This window comes from Propithecus coquereli, unplaced genomic scaffold, assembly GCF_000956105.1.
Source record: "Propithecus coquereli isolate 6110/MARCELLA unplaced genomic scaffold, Pcoq_1.0 Scaffold309, whole genome shotgun sequence".
Lineage (NCBI taxonomy): Eukaryota > Metazoa > Chordata > Mammalia > Primates > Indriidae > Propithecus > Propithecus coquereli.
In genome coordinates, this window is record NW_012148719.1 from 889648 (window position 1) to 912929 (window position 23282).

The following is a 23282-nucleotide window of genomic DNA, read 5'->3' on the forward strand; positions in this document are numbered from 1 at the left end:
CAGGCACCTGCCTCCAATCCCCAATTCCTCCTTCACAAAGGCAATTGTTTTCAATTCTTTTAGCTTTATTTTTTGATAGCATTTAGACTTCTAAGGGGCTCGATGCTCTATAAAGAATCATTGTAAACATAAACAGATGAGTTAATAAAGAAGGAAAGTCATGCTCATGTCAATATTCATGTCTAGTTCTCATTAGATACACAACAACCAATCTTTGTGCATCTAATTCTCATTATTCCTGTTCCACTTGACTGGCAGGATAACGCCAGGAGTACAGGTAGTTATTTTAGAAGATACAACCCAACACCGACTACCTAGCACTTACTGGGTACTTACTAAGTGGCAAGATTCTCTAAACAATCCCAAGAGCTGGATACTATTGTTATCCCCATTTAACAGAGGAGGAACTTGAGCCTTCGAAAGTAAACAGGCCACTCGAAGTCAAACAGTAAGCAAGCTAAAAAACATTAATGCTAATGCGTGGCATTCTGATTAGCACTTAGAAGGAAAAACGAAACAGCTAGGGGATGGCGGGGTGAGCTGAGGATGCCGGCGTGGCTGTTTTGCGGAGCGCGGTCAGGGGAGTGCTCTGGGACCCGGGGCACTGGCGACGCAGCAGAGGAAGGGAAACGTGGCAGGAGGAAGGGTCTCCAGAAAGGAAGGGCTGACAGCCTTCAGTGCACAATGGAGTCGCTGGCCCCAGAAGCAGGAGGGGACAGCCAGGTGAGGAGACGGGTGGATTTGGTGACAGGAAGATGAGGGCATTCTCTCTTGCTTTTTTCACATTTTCTCGGGGAAAATGAGAAACGAGGTCATCTGTGGAGAGTGAGGAAGGGTCGGAGTCTCCAGCACAGAGGAGGAGAGAGGGAGGGAGCAGCAGGGTGGGGCACCGCTTGAGGTGTGCAGCAACGCGCTGAAAACGAGATGACTAATTCGCATGGTTGTTTGCTTCTCTCCAGCCACATTCAGCCACCCCAGGGCAGGCGTGGAGTCCGCAGAGTTGGAGGGAGACAGGGAATGTTCCGGAAGCCCATAGGACGTAAGCCGGGCAGAGAGGAAAGCGAAAATGTGCGGAAGGAGAGGAGAGTGAGAATTAGCGGATTGAGGTCCTGAGAGGGCCACAGACTGCTGGCCGGGGTGGGGGCGGCCGTCACGGGACACTGGAGAAAGCGGGGGCAGGTGATGGATACAGGGGGTTTGCCCAGGGCAGGCCATGAGTAAAAGACGGAAAGGAACAGGAGGCGAGTGGAAGACAGGTGGAACAGTGGGGGCCTCCGGGCTGTTCCGAGCCTTCCAGCGAGAAGAGTCCAGGTACCACAGACAAGCCGGGAGCCCTGGGGAACGGGTGGTAGCTGAGGTGAGGAGGGATGAAGGGCCTGAGGTAGAACCGCCTCCTTGGGGAAGGTGGGGTGTGTCATGGTGAGGTAGGTACCACGGCACAAGGAGAAAGTGTCTCCACCAGAATTCTGTGGGATTCTCTTAAATCCTCTGGAGGGTGGGGGCAAGGACAGAGGAGGGCAGTCTTACCAAAAACACCTGCAGGATGAAAAATGTTTCAAAAGTGTATGTACCCATTACTTGTGTGGGAACGATTTAAAAAATTGTTTTAAAAAGACATTCCTTTCGTTTGAAGGAAATGCTTTGTTTACCCAAAAGTTCTAAATATGACCAAATTGGGGGGTGGGGCAGATCATTTTATGTCTGTTCCATTGCAATTTAGAAGGTATGCCATGGCGTTCCAAGGAGTGGCTTGGGACACTGCTTTAATCAAAACCTTGGCTTCTTTGGTTATGAATAAGTGATGAAATTCTGTATGTTACTAAAGGCAAGCACAGTGTTTTACATTACAAATACTGGCTTATATTTGATATGTTCTAAGACTTACGGAGACACTAGACATAAATGTGGCACAACTGTAGGTTTGGTCGTACTTGGTGAGATATCAATGGATCACTTAGCATCTCTCTCGTATGCAGGTGATTGGAGATATGTGTTGTTCAGCAGTTCAGATTTCATGCTATTTAGGTTACACTGCAACCATTTAAGTATATACATTTCTGGAAATGTCAGGAAAGTGGATGTAATAATAAAATTGCTTACAAAGGAACTCTTATATGGATGCACCAAAAAAACCTTTCAAATCCTTCATAAGATCCAGTCCTGAAAATGCTAATGCATGACAGAAATGTGATCTTGTAAGTAACCTGTTTCAGGGTGATGGGATTAGCAGACACCTCAGAGGTGTGTGGTAGGAGAAACAGAGACTACAACCCTTGAGTCGGACACTCTGCACATGGCCAGTTACTGCACGCATGTGGGCAAAGACACGTTGAATGGAGGTGGGGAGAGGAAAGCCTAAGCAATGAGGCAGGATGGAAACCCAATTAAAGCTCTGATTAGAGCAGTTTCCTGTGCCCCGGCTGGGGAGCCCCAGGAGCAACATGAGGAGTGTGTGACCTTCTCCACCTTCCCTCTCATTCACTGATAGAGAGTCAAAGCTGCAATGGCCAAACTATAGAATTCGGCATTGCTACGTTCAACAATGCCCAGAAGGGACTTTAAAATTTTAGTTCTGATGGTACATACTGTCGGCCCTCTGCATCCTTGCGTTCTGCATCCATGGATTCAACCAAACTTGGATGGGAAATATTTGGAAAAAAAATTGTGTCTGTACTGAACATGCACCGATCTTTTTTCTTGTCATTATTCCCTAAACAATACCGTATAGCAACTATTTACATAGCATTTACATTGCATTAGGTATTATAATTATTCTAGAAATGATTTAAAGTATACAGGAAAATGTCCATGGGTAATACGCAAATTATATGCCATTTTATGTCAGGGACTTGAGCATTCACTAATTTTTGTATCTGGGGGAGGTCCTGGAACGAATCCCCTGTGGATACCGAGGAACGACTGCCAGATGTTATGGGAACCCATGTAACACTGGATGCTAGAGACCAGGGTCCAGCTGGCCTGTGGTATGAATCAATCGATACTCATTACAAACATAGTTATACTGAATAATTAGTTACCTTGATGATAAATTTCATGGCCCTCCGCATCTTTTATTATATGGAATTTTTGGCCATTCACTTGGAAAAAAAAAAGTTTTTTCATTTTCCCAACAAGGCGGAAAATGAAGATACATTTTCTTTGGCAAAGTTAGTGTGCTAAGCTGACACTCCCTCTGTCCCTCCAGCCACGTACATATTTGCTGTCTAGCAAGCTAGTAATCAATCTATTATTCATTCACTTCCCACCGTCACTCCGGAAGGCTTGGAGATGGTTTACATAAATATGTACAACTCAGGCACATATCTTTTCAATGATTATTTGCCAACTTAATCAGTATTTTTTTGTGTTAAAATTTTAACTCACTGTAAGCCAGAGGTTTTTTTTATGAATTCTGTTACACTGAGTGCTTAACTACAGTTCCCCTTTGCACCACCCCTGCGACTCACAGGGGTTAGGTAAGAAAGCTCAGGGAAGAAAAAGGGAGAACGAAACATGGCCACAGTAACTCAGGAAGGGCCGTTAATCCTCACTACTGATGATAAGGAACTCTTTCAATATCTACTGCTCACCTCCAACAGAATGACCCAGAAGTCCTGCCCTTCAGCTCAAGACCCAGCTAAGCTGTCAAAAATGTGATATGATATCTGTGCTTCAAATTGGTTTTTATTTTTAACGCATTAAACTTAAAACTGGAGGTTGTTAAATTGTTCCAAGTATATAGAAATAGAAATCCAAAAGAGAAGAGTTCAAAGTCACTGAACTTTAAATTGCCACCAGGAATAATCTGATTTTCTTTATCTTACCCTTTAGCTGTCCTTCCACCAGTTTCAGCTCCTGTGTTAAAGTTTCCGACGTGTTTCCTTATGAAACTGTATTATCCCCCAAAGCTGCGATCACCCGCATTTTCAATAGTTCAGAGTGCTCGAGAATCAGGTAATGTTCATCCGCACGGCCTCAGTGCCACCGGCTGTCACGGTATGTCTAGGACATGTCACTCTGTTTAGTTGCTACTATCTTCCCCTTATGTGTTCTCATGTCCCTGAATTTATAACACTCCCCATTTTATATTTCGGAACATCCTGCCAGCGCCGCCAAGAAGAATGTGTTACTGAAGAGACTTCCACTAACAGAGTTTGGGTGAAGGGACGAAGTGGCTTTCAGATGGTCTACACGAGGTTAGGACAACACACACACTCGTGCCGAAGCTGCTTACTCCAGAAACGGTGCACGACGTTCACCTCAGGTCAGCACAGGAGTCTGTGAGGTTTGTGTGCAGAGGATGAGCTAGAACTCCTCGTCCAGGCTCGGAGCTGCTCCCAGGAACATCTTCTCACCACTTGACTAACACACGTTAGTACTGTAATTACTGGTGTGCTGTGACTCAGCTGCTTCCATATATTAAGGGCAACATGGCTCATCAGCTTGGGGAGTTTTAAAAATAGTAATGCCTGGGCCCACTCTGAGGTTCTGTTTAGGTTGCTCTGGGTAGGGCCTGGGTATCATTATTTTCAAAAGCTCCCCTCTCGCCCCCGTTGATGCTAATGAATAGCTACGGTTGTGAACCTGTGGCTTGGAGTTTCTCTGCATAGGTGGTGGTGAGAAGTTGGGGTACATGAATACATTTTAAAGTGCTAAATCTCAGGAGGCCCTTCAGTCCCCATTCCCAATGTTGACTCCTATAGGAACAATAGGTTGCAACCTCAGGTGAGAGGGGTGCCACGCATACTCAGCCCCAATCACACCTGATACTGACTAGGAGACTCAATTTCCCATGCCCACACCTTTGATAGAGCCATTCCAAGACCTAGCAGGGCACTTTCCCTTTTTCCACCTGTTAAATCTGATCCTGCCCAGTTTTGTGCGACATAAACAGGAGGCAGGCAATGCATATTCATTAAATTGCTATTGCTACGTGAATTATGCCGCTGAGGTTTGAAGATTTCAGTGATGTAACTACTTTCTTCCCCCACTATTAACAACGTGCTTTTACATCACGCTACAGACTCTTGCAATCCTGTCTGTCTACCCAGCTGTGAGGCAGGGATGATGCCTTGTTTATTTCTGAAGCCCTGATACCCTGGCATAGTACCTGATACACAGAGATGCCTAATAAATGTCAGTTGGAGTCAATGATTTAAGATGACAGAATTAATTATTATAAAATGAAACAATAATCAATTTCAGTTTTTACACTAGCCTCTACTGTTCTTATAGGCTATTGTTCTGTGACAAAGATAATCAAGGCCTTAAGTTTTTTTATTTTAGCTTACAGCAACCTCATCAGAATCATCTTCTGCTGTTGCTGTATCTGTCTTTTGTGACATACGTGCAGCTGAGCTGAAGGTAGCTTAGTTTAGGCAAAATGGTACCTAACAACAACAAGTCTTTGGCTTGCCGGCTCTTTAAATGGTAATTCCTCTCAGCTGCCTATGTTTCACTGTTCGATATATAAAATTGCCTCCTCTTTAACCAATCTTGAAAATAATTTTGAAACTTCATTATTTCTGCCGCATCTGGCCCCTACATTGGTGCTGATTCAATCAGAGCACGTAGCTCATCCCTCCTTCTTTACTGCTGCTTGCATCTCGCAGCTCAGAAAACCTAAGTACTTGCCCACAGCAATGCACTCAGTTCTCCCCAAACACACATCCTTAGGAGAAGCAGGAAAAAAGGATGAGAAGAAACAGTGTATCACACTTCTCATTTGATCTGCTCCTATTTCTTTCAGGGATGGGTACAGCAGCCCACACCGACTTCTAGAATGTGCCCACTATACCGAAGGGGCTGGTTTCTGAACAGGTCACGTTGTGGGAACATCACTGGGCAGGGACCAGTGACGACCAGTCGGTACCCCATGCAGCAGGCAGAGCACGTCAAGAGAGAACTTAGGTGTGATGCAATGTGTGTTCGCAGGCTCCCGCGGCCCCCTGACTACCCGAGAACCTCCTGCGTTGCTAGCTGAGCTGCTGAGTGCACCCCCACCCCCTGCTGAATAAGAGAAAGGATGGAGAAGGACATTCTCAGATGGAGGAGGAGGAAAAGGCATTAGGGAGAGAAGCTGGCTCAATCCATGTAACAAAGAGCTTAGAAAGAAGGTGGGAGGGAAGAGTAAATATCTCAAGGGCTGCTCAAAGGAAGGTTTGGAGGATTTAGTAATTAGGGGGCTAAATACCAAACCCTCATTAATGTGCTATAGGAGATGAGATTTGACAGGGAAGAGAATTTCAAGTTACTTATATTGTGGCCTCTGACCTCTGCTTCTGAAAACAAGATACCCTTTAGAGACTAGACCCCAATGGCATGCAGGGTGACACCATTAGTGAATAACCACAGCTGTGATAATAAGTTCAGTGTTGATCTTCCTATTGATAATTCTGTTTCCAAAGTGAGTTTTGAAAGTTTTGTTTTCTATCCTTAAAAGTTAGATTCAACACATCTTTTCTTATGCTAAGGGACATCTCAGACAAAAGCCTCAGTCAATAATTAACCTTGAAAATGAACAATGGTTGTTTATTTCCACTGGGGATATTAGTTGGAACCCAAAGTCATTACTGGGACACTGTTGGTCAGTGTATGGTCACTGGCTTTTCTGTCCCTGATTTTTAAATAGCTCCGCAACTTCCTTAATCTGGTAAGATTTATTTGGCCTCTACACAAGGATTTCTCAGTGGGTCCACAGAGACTATTTGGTGCTGAACTAACAAATACGAGTTTTTCGCCTCGGCTGTCCTTGAAGGCTCTACAGCCCATAAAGCTTGTCAATTCTAATTTTCTTTGAGTGACTTGAGATATAAAGAAAAATGTGGCAAAAATCCGTTGGGCTTTTAGCAACCCAAGCTCACCCATGCGTCAGCCTAGAACACTTAGGGCTTGGCACTTACATTCACAAGCAAGACTTCTTCATCACAGACCTACTTTTCAAATGAAAGTCAAAACGTGAACCGGTACCATCCTCTGGAAAAGGTAACCAGCTAAGACATTAATGCTCACATATCAAAATCTTGATTGTTCAAAATTATGCCAGTTTTTCAGTCATTTTTAAGTGGAATGAGCCTATTAATGTAATCACATTAAGCAGAGAAAGAAAAGATTCCAAATTAGTGGTAGTTATATGCACATCCTCCTTATTTCAATAAAAGGAATTAAACAGAAAAAATGGACGTAGAGTATTCGGATGCGCAGTCTGTGTGACTGAAGACCAAGCTTAACAACGGAACCTTCAGCTCCGCTTTGCTGTAATAAAAGAAACTTCCATCTATTTTTTAAGGTAAACTGTTAAAGATTCATTAAAACTAATTCCATCAACAATTCCAAAAGCTATTAGACTTAAATATTTAAACTAAATTTTAAGGGCCCAAAGGGAGTCTTTGCAGTTTAATGTAGAAATAAATACCACCTGACATACCCGTTGCTTTCATTAGTTTGTTTCAGCTCTGTTGCTTCTAATGAAATTTAATTAAATTGATTTGGATACTTAAAGGTACAGTATATATAAGGATAATGACCTCGTGCAACACTATCTTTTAAGAGCAAATACTGCATAAATCCATTTTAGAAATTCAATTTACTGCCATTGGCCTAATTCTAAAGAGCCAATATCACCAAGATTTGACGAGTGGGAAAGGATGCTGATGATTTAGTTGAAGAAAGTGTGTCATTGTTAACTGTCAGGAGTTAACTGGTACCAGTTGAATGCAGAAAACAAAAACAAAGAAACAAAAATAGGCAGGAAGTTGAAATAAGAATAAATTAGTCCCCTTGCTTCCCTAGTTTTGCTTTTGAGGCTTAAAACAAAGATTTGACTGAGATGAGCCTTAACAATGTCCTTTGTGTTCCAATTAGTACAGCAAAGTTAAATTCGGGAGAAAACAACAGTGTAGTCTTTAGGTTTACAAATACAGATGTCTAGCATCTAATACGTCATTTGGACATTTGACAAGTCAGGTATTTTACACACATACTCATCAGCAGTTAGTAAATTCAAACTTCAGCCCGTGTTTCAGCTTTGAGTTCTCCATATCATGCAAATGGAAGCAGAGTTTTGACCAAGGTCTCAAGCAAGGCAGGGAATAACAGGTGCCCCATTCCCCTAAATTCTTGAAGTAAAGTATTCAGAGTTGCAAAAGACTATGTAAAGAGCTTGCCTATGAGCTCCCTGGACTCTGGGGGTTGCAGGGACATCAGATGGATGGTACACCGATTCTGTGCCAGTGGTGAAGTGACCATGGAGCTCATGGAGCTTAAGTTTCAGGACCTCCCTCTGCATGGGTCCCTTCTAGGGCCTGCACATAATTTTATATCCACAAAGCGTACTCTTCTTAAACAGGACCTCCAAAACGACATAAGCTACAAGGGCACAGATCCACATCCACCCTGGCCTGTAGGCAGTGGGGCAGTGGAAGCCTGGGGCCTGTGGAGGGCTCTGAGCAGCTGGCTGAGGAGGCCGGGTCCAGGCCGGGCAGCCACAGCCAGGGAGGGCCTGGTTAGGGGGTGGTGCCTCTGAGCAGGTCCCCACAAGAGAAGCAGCTGGCATGTGGACATGTCCCACAGGCAGAGTGCACCATGCCCAGGGCACAGCCGTGCTGGGGCTCTGCTCTCCTCTCCTCCATCCCCCTTTCCCCAGCTCAACCTGGTTGGGGGTCACCGGGGTGCGGACAGGCACAGCTTATGAGAGGAAGAGGGGATGGAGCTGGGAAGAGAGAAGAAGCTGATCATGCTCTCTCTCAGGAGAATTAAGGTTCTCAGATATAGCATCACCCAGTCTACTGGACCCACCAAAACAGGAGGGGGTCACTTTAAGATAATTGCCCACGGTAAGCAGCAAGTATGGGTGGAGATGTACATCAAATTTACTGAGCTTTCTAGCTCCTGATCCTACCCTTTTTTTCTGACTTTCTTCTCTGGGGTATTTTTGTAGGTTTTGATTTAAAACATTACCGGCGAAGCCCTGTGAAAGGCTGGAATTACAGAGGAAGTGCTTAGTTTGGGGGCTGCGATGTGGGATTTCCCCTAGCTTGGGATCCCTCCCAGCAATAGCTATAACTTAGTCACTTCTTGTTTAGCAACTGCCATGCACATCGATTTCCACTTTTGCACAATTGATTTTCGCTTCTGTTCCCATTTGTGCCTTTGTTTTTGGACAGATATCATATGACGAGTGTCTGGAATTATCTCAGAGAGGTCAGGGGACCATGTGAAGAAAGACCTTCCATGTCGATACCAAACATCAACGAGTAAATGCCCAGATTTATGGAGGAGACAGTATCATAGCTGAGTTTAACCTCGGCCTTTGTGTTTCTCCCCTAATGTGCCATTGACGCAGAAAGAACTTGAGGAGCCACATTTGTAAACCCTGAGGACACTAGCCTTGGGGTTGTTTTAGAATCTGGCCAAACGTCCTTATGTTCTTCCAATAATCTCTTGACAAAGAATTTTCCAGCACAGTAGAAAGATTAATAAACCCCTGGTAAGCAATTTCCTTGGTAAAATGACAGGTCTACATTTAGTAGTTTAATATATTTCTGTAGAGGATTTGCTGCTTTTCCATCACTATCTTAGATACCCAGAAAGTAAAATCTATTAATTCTCAAAACAGCAACCTACTAAAGGAAGTATTAAAGTATTCCTTGCTCTTCTTACTGCAAAGCTTAAAGATCAAAATTTTGAATTTCGACCATGCTGTTTTTCCTTGACAATATTTCAAAATATCTTTCTATTCTCGTTGGAACCTACTGTTGTTTTTCAAATATCCAGCAGGTGAGGGCGATGAAGCTACGCTAAACACCAGCCCACTGCTCAGGTTTGCAGGCCTGGGGCTCCCGGCTCATCCGTGTGCAGCGGTCAGTCTCCCACAAGCCGCAAAAGATGACCCGAGGGCTGCGTTCACTCATTCATCCACTGTGGTTTGGACATTTGAGGAAATCTACAGGCATTCCCTTACCTATCTATAATTACTTATTGATTTCTTGTTTTGCGAGTGCCATGGTGGCAAGAGCCAATGAAACGAATACAACAGTGTTGAGAAAAGAGAGCCCCGTGTGAGACGGGCCGTGAAGGGCATGACTCCGCTCCCATCGATGCTCATTATTCACCGGCTGAGTGGCATGTGCAACCCAAGAGTCTGTGTTCCCTGACAATAAAAGGAAGGACATTGAAAGATTAGTTTTATGTTTTGTTTCTTGCATCGAAATAGCCATAGTGACACAGTTATCTCTATTCAGGGAAACCTGACCTTATGCAGTTTCAAGCACAGGCAGCGTGGCATTCTTTGAGATGTCGGCTCATTGTGCAAGATACAAATATTTCATGTGAGGTGCAGGGGTGTCACAGCCATGCAGACACCAGGCCATGAATATTAGTGAGGAAGAAGTAGTCTGGCCTCTAACCCCACTCATTGTCAATAAGAATTTGATTGTGACACTTGATCTGTCTTGATTTGATCCCTGCATTTATGAACTAAGGATTTTTATTAACTTATAAAGATATTGAGTTGATGCTATTCTCTCTGAAGCACTCTAAGTTCCTTAGAGCAAAATAATGAGCTTCAGCACTATACGCTAAACACTGGACAAGTCATCTACCACTTGACAGCAGGGACTGGACAGGCTTCCAGGAACTGGAGAAGACAGAAGGGAAACCAAGCGGGAAAGAGCTATACAGATGTAGGGAAAGTGAACAGTGATAATGACAATGCCAAAATGAAACCCTCGCTCCAAACCTTCAACTGCCTATGGACAGGATGGCAGAGACAGTGTTTGTCAGCCAAACGGCACAAAAAGTGTTGTAGAATGCACAGCAGCAACCGCCATTGGTATGTTACTCTCCGGACGACAAAGCACTTTGAAGACGGCTGCTCCATCGGAGACAGTCAGTAATCCGGCAAGGCAGGTGTCATGGCTTTGACTTCATGGATGAGAAACCAGGGGATAGAGTGGGGTTGAGGGAGAGGATGCTCAAGTCTCCATGAAAGGCCATGAGGTTCTTTGATGCAAGGGTTGAGGAAAGTTACAGACTTAGCTACACAAAGTAGAAGAAAGACATCATGGAGGCCCAGGCCTCCAAACCTCCAGGGCCCCAAGAGCATGTCCAGCTGCCTCGGAGAACATTCTGTGAGGTACAAGAACTGCCATAGACTATTTTATGAGGTCATTTACTTTTCTGGGGACTCTGCATCAGGAATGACAGCTCACCAGGTACAGATAACTGGATACCAAGCAACCCCAGCACATTTCTGACGCTGGCTATTACGCCTGAGAATCGAGGTCTATTTACTGGGTCCCATCTCTCAGAAGCAGTGGGCCACAAGGATGCCCAAGTCAACTCTTACACTGATGGGCAGATGGTCTCAAGTAGCCTGCCCCAGGTCATGCTGCTAGTGTGTGGCAGGGCTGTGACTGGGACCTCTGGCCATCTGCTCTTTGTATTTCACCAATAGTATGACAAGCCTTCTAGGCACCAACTGGATCTCAAGATTTATTAGTAGAAGTTAAATGCCCTGTATAAGAAAAGCATAGTCTCACTCTCTTCTCCTCTGCTTCAAATAAACCTGGAGGAATATAGTCATCTTGGGGTGCTGCATGACAGAAGGGATACTGGATGGGCACAGTGGCTCACACCTATAATCCTAGCACTTTGGGAGGCCCAGGCAGGAGATCGCTTGAGGTCAGGAGTGAAACACCAGCCTAAGCGAGAGTGAGACCTTGTATCCACAAAAAATGGAAAAATTAGCCAGGTATGGTGGTGAGCACCTGTAGTCCCAGCTACTTGGGAGGCTGAGGTGGGAGGATCACTCAAGCCCAGGAGTCTGAAGTTACAGTAAACTATGTTGATATCATTGTACTCTAGCCTGGGTGACAAAGCAAGGCCTTGTTTCAAAAAAAAAAGGGGATACTGACACACTTGCATATCAAAAAAAGTAATAGCAGTGGCGAAGGCTGTGGAAACACTGATATATTAGAATTTAGCATGCGATGGGATTCACAACATGCTACCCCAAAATATGGCACCTTGGCGTTTGGGAAAACAACACAACCAAGAAGTTCTCTCTCACTTTCCCCTCACTCTTCTTCCCTGAAGCAGGTCCTAAAATCCTGATTTGAGAGGTGTCCTTCCTATACCTGGAGGAAAGAACATCCTTATCTCTGAAGACACAGGGGCACAAAAATGACTCAAGAAGCAGGCCTTGCTAAGTTCCTCCAGTTTACTACCATACCCTTTTATCCTCCAATCACATTTCTCCACGACTGTCCACTGTTCGTCAAACCTAAGCACAAAAATACACAAGTTTACCTGTTTCTTTGGGTCTTCATTTCCTTATGGAGGCTCTTGTGTCACATAAAACTTAATTTTGTATGCTCTTCCCTTGTTAATCTGTTTTTCGTCACAGAGCTTCAGCTATGAGCCTAGTGAGGGGCGAGAGAAGGTATTTTTTCCCTCCCTTACACATTTGCCCTAGAGCAGGGATGGCCTCCAGGAGCCAGACGGCTAGTGTCCAAACCAGTAAGGCTAGCACAGGGAAGAGAACTTAGACTTTGTCAGCTGGTTTTGGAAGGCAGAAGTTGCAGACAAAGAGATTTTTCCTTAATACAAGTAAGAAGTTCCAGATAATCACAGCCACTCCAAAATGGAATAATGTGCCTCATCAGGTCATGATTGCATCTGACATTAAAGATACTTGAAGAGAAGGAAATGACTGCTGGAGTGATACTGCCTGTCTTCTCCCACCACGGACTTTTAGCAGGGGTCGTGCCGCCCGCTCTTCCTATCCTCCCTCGCCGCTGGCTGCAGTGATGGGGCAGAGTTCTTGCAGAAGTCTGACAGCTTCTGTATTTCTTATTCCTCCTTCCTCCTGTTCTCCCCCTACAGTATGGAACGAGACAGGGGCAAAGCCAGGAAGCTTTGCCCGTACAGGCAAGGCCGAGCAGCACGATGGGCCCCAGGATCACCTGCTGGCCCTGGGCCACCTGCCTGGCCAGGTACAGCCTCCTGAGAGGGAAGGAGACCCCTGTTTAGTTGGAGCTTCAGTAGTTTTGAGTCTCTCTGTTAGACAGACTTAGCCTGTGTCCCAACCAACAAAACTATTTCTCAGGGATGTTGTACAGATTATTAAGCTGTCATATAAGGGTTTGTACATAATTTCTATAATCTTCAAATTCTATGCCCCCGCTCCAATTTATCTCCTTTCTTCCAAAACAAGATGTCCCAACAGTCCCCACCATGGTCAAACGTAAGTGCCCCATTATGGTAGTGACCTCGCTTTTTGTAAAGCCCCAAGGTCCAAAAAACATCAAGAACTTTCCAGCTCTTGCTTCTCTAATACCCCCATATCCAGTCACTTCCTAAGGTTCATCTTCTTTTCCTTTAGAAAATATCCTCTGCAATGATACAAATGATAACGAAATTTTAAAGTTCTATTTGTGGTTATCTAAACTTAAAGACTGGTTTAAAAAAGGGTGGTGCATTATTTAGCCTGCATGTGATAACATTCTTTCCCTTAGGGGGAAAAACCCGCAGAAGAGCAGATCTAATGAAAGTCAAAGACTCAGATAACCCAAGTATGCTTTGGCTCTAAATGTATCGGGAATCTGACATAGTTTTGTATTGTTCAACACAGCCACCGAGAAGAATATTCTGATTGATTAAACATGTCTCTCCAAGTAACAAAAAGTAGGTGAGATAATGAAGTAGGACCCTGGCCTCTGTGCCCGGGTTCTTGGAGAAAATGAGCCAGTGACAGAGCTGAATTCTGCCGCGTAGACATACACGCTGCTCTCGCCCCAATTTCCAACTCTCCTCTCAGTTTCCCTCTTACCCATGATGCCCTTACCTCTTACCTCCTAATGATGCAAACTCAATAAATTCCTCAAGGTTTAGGCCTACGATTTTCTTTCCTTCCCTTGATTCATGCTTTAAAATATGTAGTGTATAATTTGGAACCTGATAAAGTTGCCAATAACCATTTCATATTTCATCTTTACCCTCGGTAGCTCCTTCCCATAGCTTGTGCTTTCCTTACAACTCCTCCTATGCTAAGCCTACAATAGGTGTTTAATAAATGATCTGAAAATTGGATAATTAAAAGATACGGATCAGACTTTTTTCAGTGATATGTAAATTATCAGCGAAGAACAAAATAGAACCTATTTCCCCACTGATTAAAAAAGATTCATACGGATGAATGAGTTTGGTTTTCTCACAAAAGGACTTTTCAAGTGAGAAGCTTTTTTTAATTTCTAGCTTTGCTATGAGCAGTGCTTATGACATTGAGCACAAAGGTCCTCCTTTCATTTCACAACTGCATAATTTAGAAATTATTAAGAATAGCTCTTTCTCAATATTTTTTAATCATGGGTCAACTAAAAACATCACCATCAATTTGTTCAGCCCTCCTTCGCGAATCTCTTCACATGAAACACATTTTAAACTATCTTTAGCTCTTGAGTTTTAGCTCCATTAAATTCCTGTCAACACATTCTTTTTTTTTTTTTTTTATGGAAATAGAAAGACAATTACATTTTTTGAACTCTTCTGACCAACATGGAAAAAAACTAAGATGGGAAACTCATACTGCGATTCAACAAATAACTTGTAGCGTCTCTAAAAGCTGTTTCCCTCCGATGCACGTAAGTATGAGAAGGTGTATTTCAGCAAAGTGGAAATGTTCAGAATCCGCACAGGAGTGGGGTTTATTTCAGGCAGTAATATTTCACTGAGCTTCTGGAGCTACCGGTTCAGAACGACCAGCTCCTTTCTAATTTATAGCGCGTTCTTCAAGTCTGGCTGCCTGTTTAGCCACAGGACCCTTTGCTGGGAGAGATTTCCGGTGGCTCTTGGAGGAGCCCGGAAAAGAACTACATAGGGATGCTGGGGTCTGAATTTCAAGCAAACCGAATGGAACTCGAAGCATTTCAGATGAAGAGCTCATCCTGACATGTAAAATGCTCAGGAAAACATTTCATTAATCTACAACACTCCTCTAACACTAAATTTTGCATTCTCTGTTTCAACTTAAACTTACTTCCTATTAGAAAATAGGAACATTTTTAAAGAGAAATATATAGGCTAAACTTTACAAACTTAGAAGTGCAAAGCAGTGAATACTTAAGGGAAGTAGGAAGGCCTTGGGGGGAATCTAGAAATAGATTACAACTTAGCAGAGACAGTTATTAAATATTTACTTTTCCCCATTAGCTTAGAAAAAGGCAAATTTTCCCTCTGGCAAGATGAGTCTAATTCCCTATGAGAGCTGTGGTCTCAAGTTCCTGCGGAGCGAGCTGGTGCCCGCCAGGCTGGTCAAATAGGGACAGAGGCAGCCATGGCCTCAGCTCTCTCTCCCGCTGCCTGCAAGGAGGTGCTCTGGGCTGTGCCTGAAGGGAGCCCAGGCACCTTCCCCACTCCTGGTTCGGCTTTCTGAACCCCTGCACTGAGACCAACGCCCATGCTTCCCGCGTTCCTGTGATGTTCTCTACCCTTACTTGTTAACTCGAATTTAAACCACCCACACTTGCTGGTCTAATAACAACAAAACAACTTCTGGGAAATGTTATTCAAACATTCTCCCCTCCTAACCAGATAAAGAAAAGTTATGTATCCTTCATTTAGCAGCACTTGGAAATGAGGTGTAGAATCAAAGTTTCTCTATGTGATATTCTTCTCTTAAGGTATTTTTGAAACACTTTGGGGGTGAACACTCCTTTGAAATGTGCGCTATAAATTCCTGCCTGCCTTGCGGGGGTACAGAACAAATGTTGAGCCTCATCATGACCTGCGGTTGTCACTGGGAACATCATCTCCTCCCCCTTGGCAGGAACCCGGTGACGTTGTAAGGGGCTTAGGAACATGGGTTCCTGTTGGGTCTCGAACGTTCCTAGGCTATGATACTTCCTGACTTCCCGAATTGCTTTTTATATATATTTTTATGGTCTCAAAGTACATTTTTTTCAAAATACCTCTATTCATTATTTTTTAGTCTATTATAGAATACAGAAGCTCAGGAAAGCAGACTTCTTTTGTTTTCTATAAGATGCTATAGGGTAAGACCCTCTGAGCATGGGTCAGTTGAGTCCAGAGAGTTCATGGATCTTCGTATACTCTCAGAGCACACACAGCTTCTTCTCTTGCATCTTCATTGATTCTCTTTGCAGGTGTGTTACTATGAGGCTGTTGGACAAGTGTCCCCCGTAACTGCGATGTCACTCATATGGCCACATACTGTGTGTTTGGACTCAGGGGCTGTGTGTAGCTCATGGCAAGAAGGTAAAGCAAACCTTACCTTTTTGTACAGACTCCTCAGATCTCGATACTGCCACATGCTGTTTAGGACCTGAGATGCGGCCTTGACCACTTTCGGAGAGTGTCTGATAAAGAAAAGACAAGAAATGCAAGATGTGAGTGGAACAGCTGAGCTTCCAATTGACGCAGACTTGTCAGGAAAGGTCAGGAATAAACATCCAGGTGGCTTTTCTGGTTCTTTTCCACTCAGCCTGGGGAGTGCAAAGGATTGTTCTACCAGCCCCCAGCCCATTCTCATCAACACATCCATGAGGGTGAGAGACAGAAATGCACGACAATTTGGCAGAGAACTTGCAAAATGCAGACGTAAGAGTGGTGGCATTTAGTCAGAAGGCAGACTTAGCGTTTGACTACAAAATGGAACAGAAAAAAGAACAAAATATAGTGAGTAGGAAGGGCCAGATTCAGGGGCTTTCATGGGGGTGTAGTATACCTGTGCAGTAAGAAGCAAAAAGATATTCATGGACCCCAATGAAGCAAAGAACACATAGAGTGTTGTTCTGCACACCTGTGTGACTGCAGGGAGTTGTTCTGCATTTGCTGCTCGTGCCAAGCCCAAGAGATCGGCAGTGAATGCCAGCGTGTGCACACACTCTTGCATGTATACAGACGAGTGCCTGTGAATGAGCCCTTAAAGTTCTGTCCTCTGGACCACGGTGAAAAACCAAGGTCCCATAAAGCCTTGGACTAGTGGTTCTTACTCTTTATTTGATTCATGCCTTTGAGAGCCCTATAATATAGCTAAATATTTTGCCTTTGGGTTCAGTGCCAGTCTGTACCTCAACATAGAGGCCAGATCAATACTCAGTGTTGATTTAAGTCAATCAAATTCTGGGCAGTCACATTGACTAGTGGTCATGGAAACTATTAGCTATCTGTGGATTCTGAATTCTAACAGGCTGGTTTCACAACCAGCTGCACAACTCTAGTGGCTGACATTGACATTCGTGGGCTATCTCAGGGGCTGGCACACTTTTTCTATGAAGGGTCAGATAATAAATATTCTTGGCTTTGGGGGCCACATAGTCTCAGTCGTACCTACCCAACTCTGCAAGCATTGTAGCATGAAAAGAGTCATAAAGGTAATACATAAATGAACAGGTGTGGCTGTGTCCTAATAAAATGTTATTTGCAGGAAACAGGTAGTGGGTGGGACTTGGCCTGTGGGCTAGATTGTGGACCCCTGATCTACGTGAATGGTGACTCCTGGTGTTGTCCAGGATACAACCATTTACGAACACTTCCCCGTGATGACCACACTGAAGCTGACCAGGGGTGTGGTGGCCCAGAGACCCACTGAAGAGAGCACAGTGTCTGCACAAAGATGCCTTTGAGATAAGATGGCCTTTGAGACAGAAAGTTAGCAGCTGGTTAGATGGGTAAGGTTACGGTTGGATTTGAGAGCCACAGTGAAGTGATATCTTGAGGACCTGCATTTCCTAATGAAATTATGGGATGCCAATACAACAGGTGGATAAAATGGAAGCTATTTTCCTGGGTGTTCACGTTTGTCATTTAGACCAACTAAGTTTAAGGTTTCTTCACCCATTCATTTAAGGGCAACAGTAACAGTCACTCTTACTGCTATTATTACCGAGACAGAATTCAACTTTGGCTGTGTGTGTAAATGGATTAGTTATATCAAGTATTTTAAAGAGAAAAAATATAGAGTTCTTATAAATTCTAATTTTTTTCTCTATGAAAGATTAGCTACATTGAAATAACATTTTCTTTTACTAAAATAAATGGTTGTTGAATAATTCCACAATTTATGATAGTCTCATGCTGTTAATGTACAGGCGCACCTCATTTTATTGTACTTCATTTTGTACAAATTGTGTTTTGCAGATGTTGTGTTTTTTACGAATGAAGGTCTGGGCAATGCTGTATTAGGCAAGTCTGTTTGCCACTTTTCCAACAGCATGTGCTGACTTCATGTTTCTGTGTCATATTTTGGTAACTCTCACAATATTTCAAACTTTTCCATTATTATTATAATATCTGCTGTGGTGATCTGTGATCCATGGTCTTTGATGTTACTACTGTAATGTTTTGGTGTGCCAGGAACCTAGCCCGCGTAAGACGGCAACCTTAATACACGTTGTGTATTCTCACTTCTCCACCATTCCTCCTTCTCTCTCCCTCCTCAGGCCTCCCTACTCCCTGAGACACAATAATATTGAAATTAGACCAATTAATAACCCTTCAATAGTCTTGAAGTGTTTAAATGAAAGGAGGAGTTGCACTTGTCTCACTTTGAATGAAAAGCTAGAAACGATTAAGCTTAGTGAGGAAGATATGTCAATAGCAGAGAAAGGCTGAAAGCTAGATGTCGTGTCAAATAGTTAGCCAAATTGTGAATGCAAAGGAAAAGTTCTTGAAGGAAATTAAAATTGCTACTCCAGTGAACATATGAATAATAAGAAAGCAAAACAAGCTTATTGCTGATGTGGAGAAGGTTTGAGTGGTCTGTGTAGAAGATCAAACCAGCCACAACATTCCCTTTAGCCAAAGCCTGATCTCTAGATCAAGGACCTAACTTCCTTCAATTCTACAAAGGCTGAGAGGGTGAGGAAGCTACAGAAGAAAAGTCTTAAGCTAGTAGAGGCTGGCTCACGAGGTTTAAGGAAAGACGTCTCCACAACATATTAATAACAGTGCAAGATGAAGCACCAAGTGCCGATGCAGAAGCTACAGCAAGTTACCCAGGAAACCTAGCTGAGATAATTGATCAAAGTGGCTACGCTCAACAACAGATTTTCAATGCAGACGAAACAGCCTTCTACTGGAAGAAGATGCCATCTAGGAATTTCATAGCTAGAGAGGAGAAGTCAACACCTGACTTCAAAGCTTCAAATGGCAGGCTGACTCTCTTATTAGGAGCTAATGCAGCTGGTGATTTTAGGTTGAAGCCATTGTTTTTGTACCAAAAATCCAACCAAAAATCCTACAGCCCTTAAGAATTGTGCTAAATTCACTCTCCCTGTGCTCTGGAAATGGAACGACAAAGCCTGGATGACAGTACATCTGTTTACAGCATGGTTTACTGAATATTTTAAGCCTACTATTGAGGTCTACTGGTTAGAAAAAAAAAAGATACCTTTCAAAATACTAATAGTACTGCTCATTGACAGTGTACCTGGTCACCCAAGAACTCTGATGGAGATGTGTGAGGAGATTAATGTTGTTGTCATGTTTGTTAAAACAATATCCATTCTGTAGCACATGGATCAAGGAATAATTTTGACTTACTCAAGTCTTGTTATTTAAGAAACACATTGAATAGGGTTACAGCTACCATCTATAGTGATTATTTCTGATGGATCCGGGCAAACAACCTTGAAAATCTTCTGGAAAGAATTCACTATGCCAGACGCCATTAGGACCATTTGTGACTCACAGGAAGAGGTCAAAATATCAACACTAATAGGAGTTTGGAAGAAGTTGATTCTGACCTCATGAGTGAATTTGAGGGTTTTTAAGTCTTCAGTGGAGGAAATAACTGCAGATATGGTGGAAATAGCAAGAGAATTAGAATTAGAAGTGGAGCCTGAAGATGTGACTGAATTGCTGCAATATCATCATAAAACCTGAATGGATGAGGAGTTGCTTCCTATGGATGAGCAGAGAAAGTGGTTTCTTTACATGGAATTTACTCCAGTGAAGATACTGTAAACATTGTTGAAATGACAGCAACGAATTTAGAATGTCACATAATCTTAGTTGATAAAGCAGCAGGGTTTGAGAGGATTGATTACAATTTTGAAAGAAGTTTTGCTATGGATAAAATGCTACCAAATGGCACTCCATGCTACAGAGAAATCTTCTGTGAAAGGAAGAGTCAATTGATGCAGAAAACTTCATTGCTGTCTTATTTTCAGAAATTGTCCCAGCCACCCCAGCCTTCAGCAACCACCACCCCGATCAGTCAACATCAAGGCAGACCCTCCACCAGCAAAAAGATTATGACTTGCTGAAGGATCAGATGATTACTAGGAATTTTTAACAATAAAATATCTTAAATTTAGATATGTATATAGTTTTTATTAGACATAGTGCTATTGCATACTTAATAGACTACAGTACAGTGTAAGCACAACTTTTATATGCACTGGGAAACCAAAGAATTCGTATGACTCACTTTATTGAAATATTCGCTTTATTGCAATAGTGTGGATCTAAATCTACAATGTCTCTGAAGTATGCCTGTATTTCCCTTGACTTAAAAACAGAGAATTTTAGATCTTTTCATGCATATAGATAAAGTACATTTTATTCTTATATAATCAACCCTAAACAAAGATTAAATGCTATCTTTCATTGTATTTTATCATTGCTAGCTAGATATTTGTTCATGACAATAGTCAAGCAACTCTAGAGGCACATATATTAATATTCAGGTAGTGACAGTGCAGTTGAAACATATTTAGTATGCAAAAATTCCTCTGACATAGTGTAGTTTTTTGTTTCTACCTCTGGCTTAGTTACAAAATAGAAAGAGGCTGTGAATGTGTAATGAATAGCATGTTTTAACCACTCAATTAAAATGCCAATACATCACAGTGTTATACTAACATATGAAGGTCAAAGAAACATTGCTTTCTTTTTAGACTTTAATTTTGATCCATTTACTAGACTGGTGCCATAGAAACTTCTACTTGAAAAACTGTAACTATTGATTGAAGGACTTGAACAATTGAGTGTTTCTAATGTGACAAGTGATTATAACTCAAGGCACAATACACAGTTCTTTACTGACAGTACAGTTGAAACTGTTAATAGCTTTTCTGTCTTATGACAAAATACAGTGACACATTCAACACTATTTTCTATATAACTGTTGAAATTAGAAAAAACAAATGTATTCTTGAAACAGATGAATGCCATCAAATGTCCATAAGGGGTGTTTAAAATGATGTACAAAGAATAAGTTATCAAGACTTCAAAATGGTGAGTATAAGACTCCTACAAGTGTTAATAACAATTACACAACCTCTGATCTTCATGAGAGCTGTCAAATCAAGGGTGGCTGAAGGTTTCAGTTGGTGCAATTCACTAAGGCTGGTCACCTCCACCATGCCGGCGGCAGGATCCCAGTGGTTGTGTTCCCCAGACAGTGAGTTGTGTGGTTCCAATAGACTGTGGTCAGCAACTTGCCAGTCTAACTCATTAACATCACTGCATATTTAAGCTTGCATATATTCAGAAATAAAATGTATGAATATCTAAAATGGAGGATCATACCTGGATACATTTCTTCTATCTCTGTTTTCCCTTGGTATCTCAAATAAAAATCAGGTTTGAACCAAACTTATTTCTGAAAATAAGTTTTTAAGGGCAATTTAGGGTGGGCAGATTTGCACACATTTTATAAATTAACTAGGGTACACTGAAATTCCTACCATTCCAAATGATTAAATTATCCCCAATTCCAAGAATTCTATTTTCAATAAAGAATTTCTGTTTTCTTAAAACATGCCTAGAAGTCCCTGGGAATCTGACTGCATACACGCATAATAGAATTGTGTGACAAATGGTGAGTTTCATGCTAAGATTTGGAGCAATTCTTATGGATTCATTTTGTTTTAAGAGCAGTGAAAAGCAATAATAAAATTGAAGTGTAGGTAGGAGATGAGGATAAATGTTGTTATAAAAACCTTGTTTTGATCCTAAAATTAGTCAGTATATAAAAAAACAGATAAAGTACATGGAAATGTGCAGGAGAACTATAACTGGGAAGACGCTTAATTCCATCCAATTTAACACTTCTTATTAAACTCATAAATCCGGGCTGTTGGCATTGGAGAAAAAGGGAAAGGAACAATGAGACAAAATAAGTGACTATTCCAGAAAGAAATTTTCAGTCAAATTAGAGGGCATTTGTGAGATCATCTGCTGTGAAAAAAATCTTCCTATTAACAATAATGACGGTTGCGCCAGATCTAACAGGACCATACTCTGGATTGGCAATGTGGAGACATGTATTTCATAGATGGTTTCCTCAAATTGTCTTTTAATTATGTTCGCCAAATAATCTTCTTTGACCGTAGGACGGATTAAAGCATCTTTTCTCTTTAAGTCCCCTTTATTGATGCTTACCGCTTCATACAGTTGGAGGGAATTAATGCATGCCAAACTACTCCTCAAAGCTCTCTAGTCTTATAATTCAGAGAAAATACTTTAATCTTTGAACGTCTCATGACTATAGACAAATATATCAGATTGTTTTGTGGACTATGGTTTCATTGTGTATGGAGGTGTGGATGCTTAAAAAATCATTACCATTTTAAGCCCTTAATGCTCAGAACAGGTAAGCACTTCAATTAGAGATGTCAAAGGTCTACTGAAGCTATATAAGGAAGAAAACCATGTGGCTTCCTGCCTATGTAGTACAGCATTTTGTTGTAAGCACAATATCATAAGATATAATTTAAGTCAACAATCTACACTGCACAATTATTACAGAAGTCCAGTGGGGCTTCTCTATTTGATATAAGAAAATATTCAAATCCAAATGCTGAACTGTTGATTGAACCTTTTGTAAGTCTCGGGGTGCTTAAACAGAAACCCTGCGTCTTCTATAATACAGTGGTAATATCCTGAATTAAGTGAAATTATGAGATAGAATTATCAAGTCAACAAGTCTTATGTCTTTTTATCCCATCGGCATGAATGTCCTCTTTCCTCACCACTAGCCTCTCTGCCTGGGAAATCCCAATTCATTCTTTAAGACTTGGTTATCGCTTCTCCCAGGAAGCATATTGTGACAGCCCCTCCCTTAGTTTTAGATTGGAAAGTACAGGCATAGTGACTTGTTAAATTAGATAATTTGCACCAAATCTCATAGCTGGTAAGGGAGGGTACTGGATTAGAACCAAGTTCTCTCTGACTCCGTCACACTCTCTCTTCTCCCCCACCCTTCCTGCACGATGCCTTGCTATGACCTGGTGGCTACTGTGACGCTGGTGAGT

The 23282-nt window shown here is 42.3% G+C and overlaps 1 protein-coding gene across 5 annotated transcripts in view; it reads right to left on the reverse strand.

The window, feature by feature from the left end:
• The window catches only part of CTNND2 (catenin (cadherin-associated protein), delta 2), a 694597-nt gene that overhangs the window by 27143 nt on the left and 644172 nt on the right, over window positions 1-23282 (reverse strand). For all 5 annotated transcript variants that reach the window (XM_012650021.1, XM_012650019.1, XM_012650020.1 and 2 more), the window contains one exon: window positions 16292-16376. In XM_012650021.1, the coding sequence (XP_012505475.1) occupies window positions 16292-16376 (85 nt within the window). The remainder of the gene's footprint in view (window positions 1-16291; window positions 16377-23282) is intronic.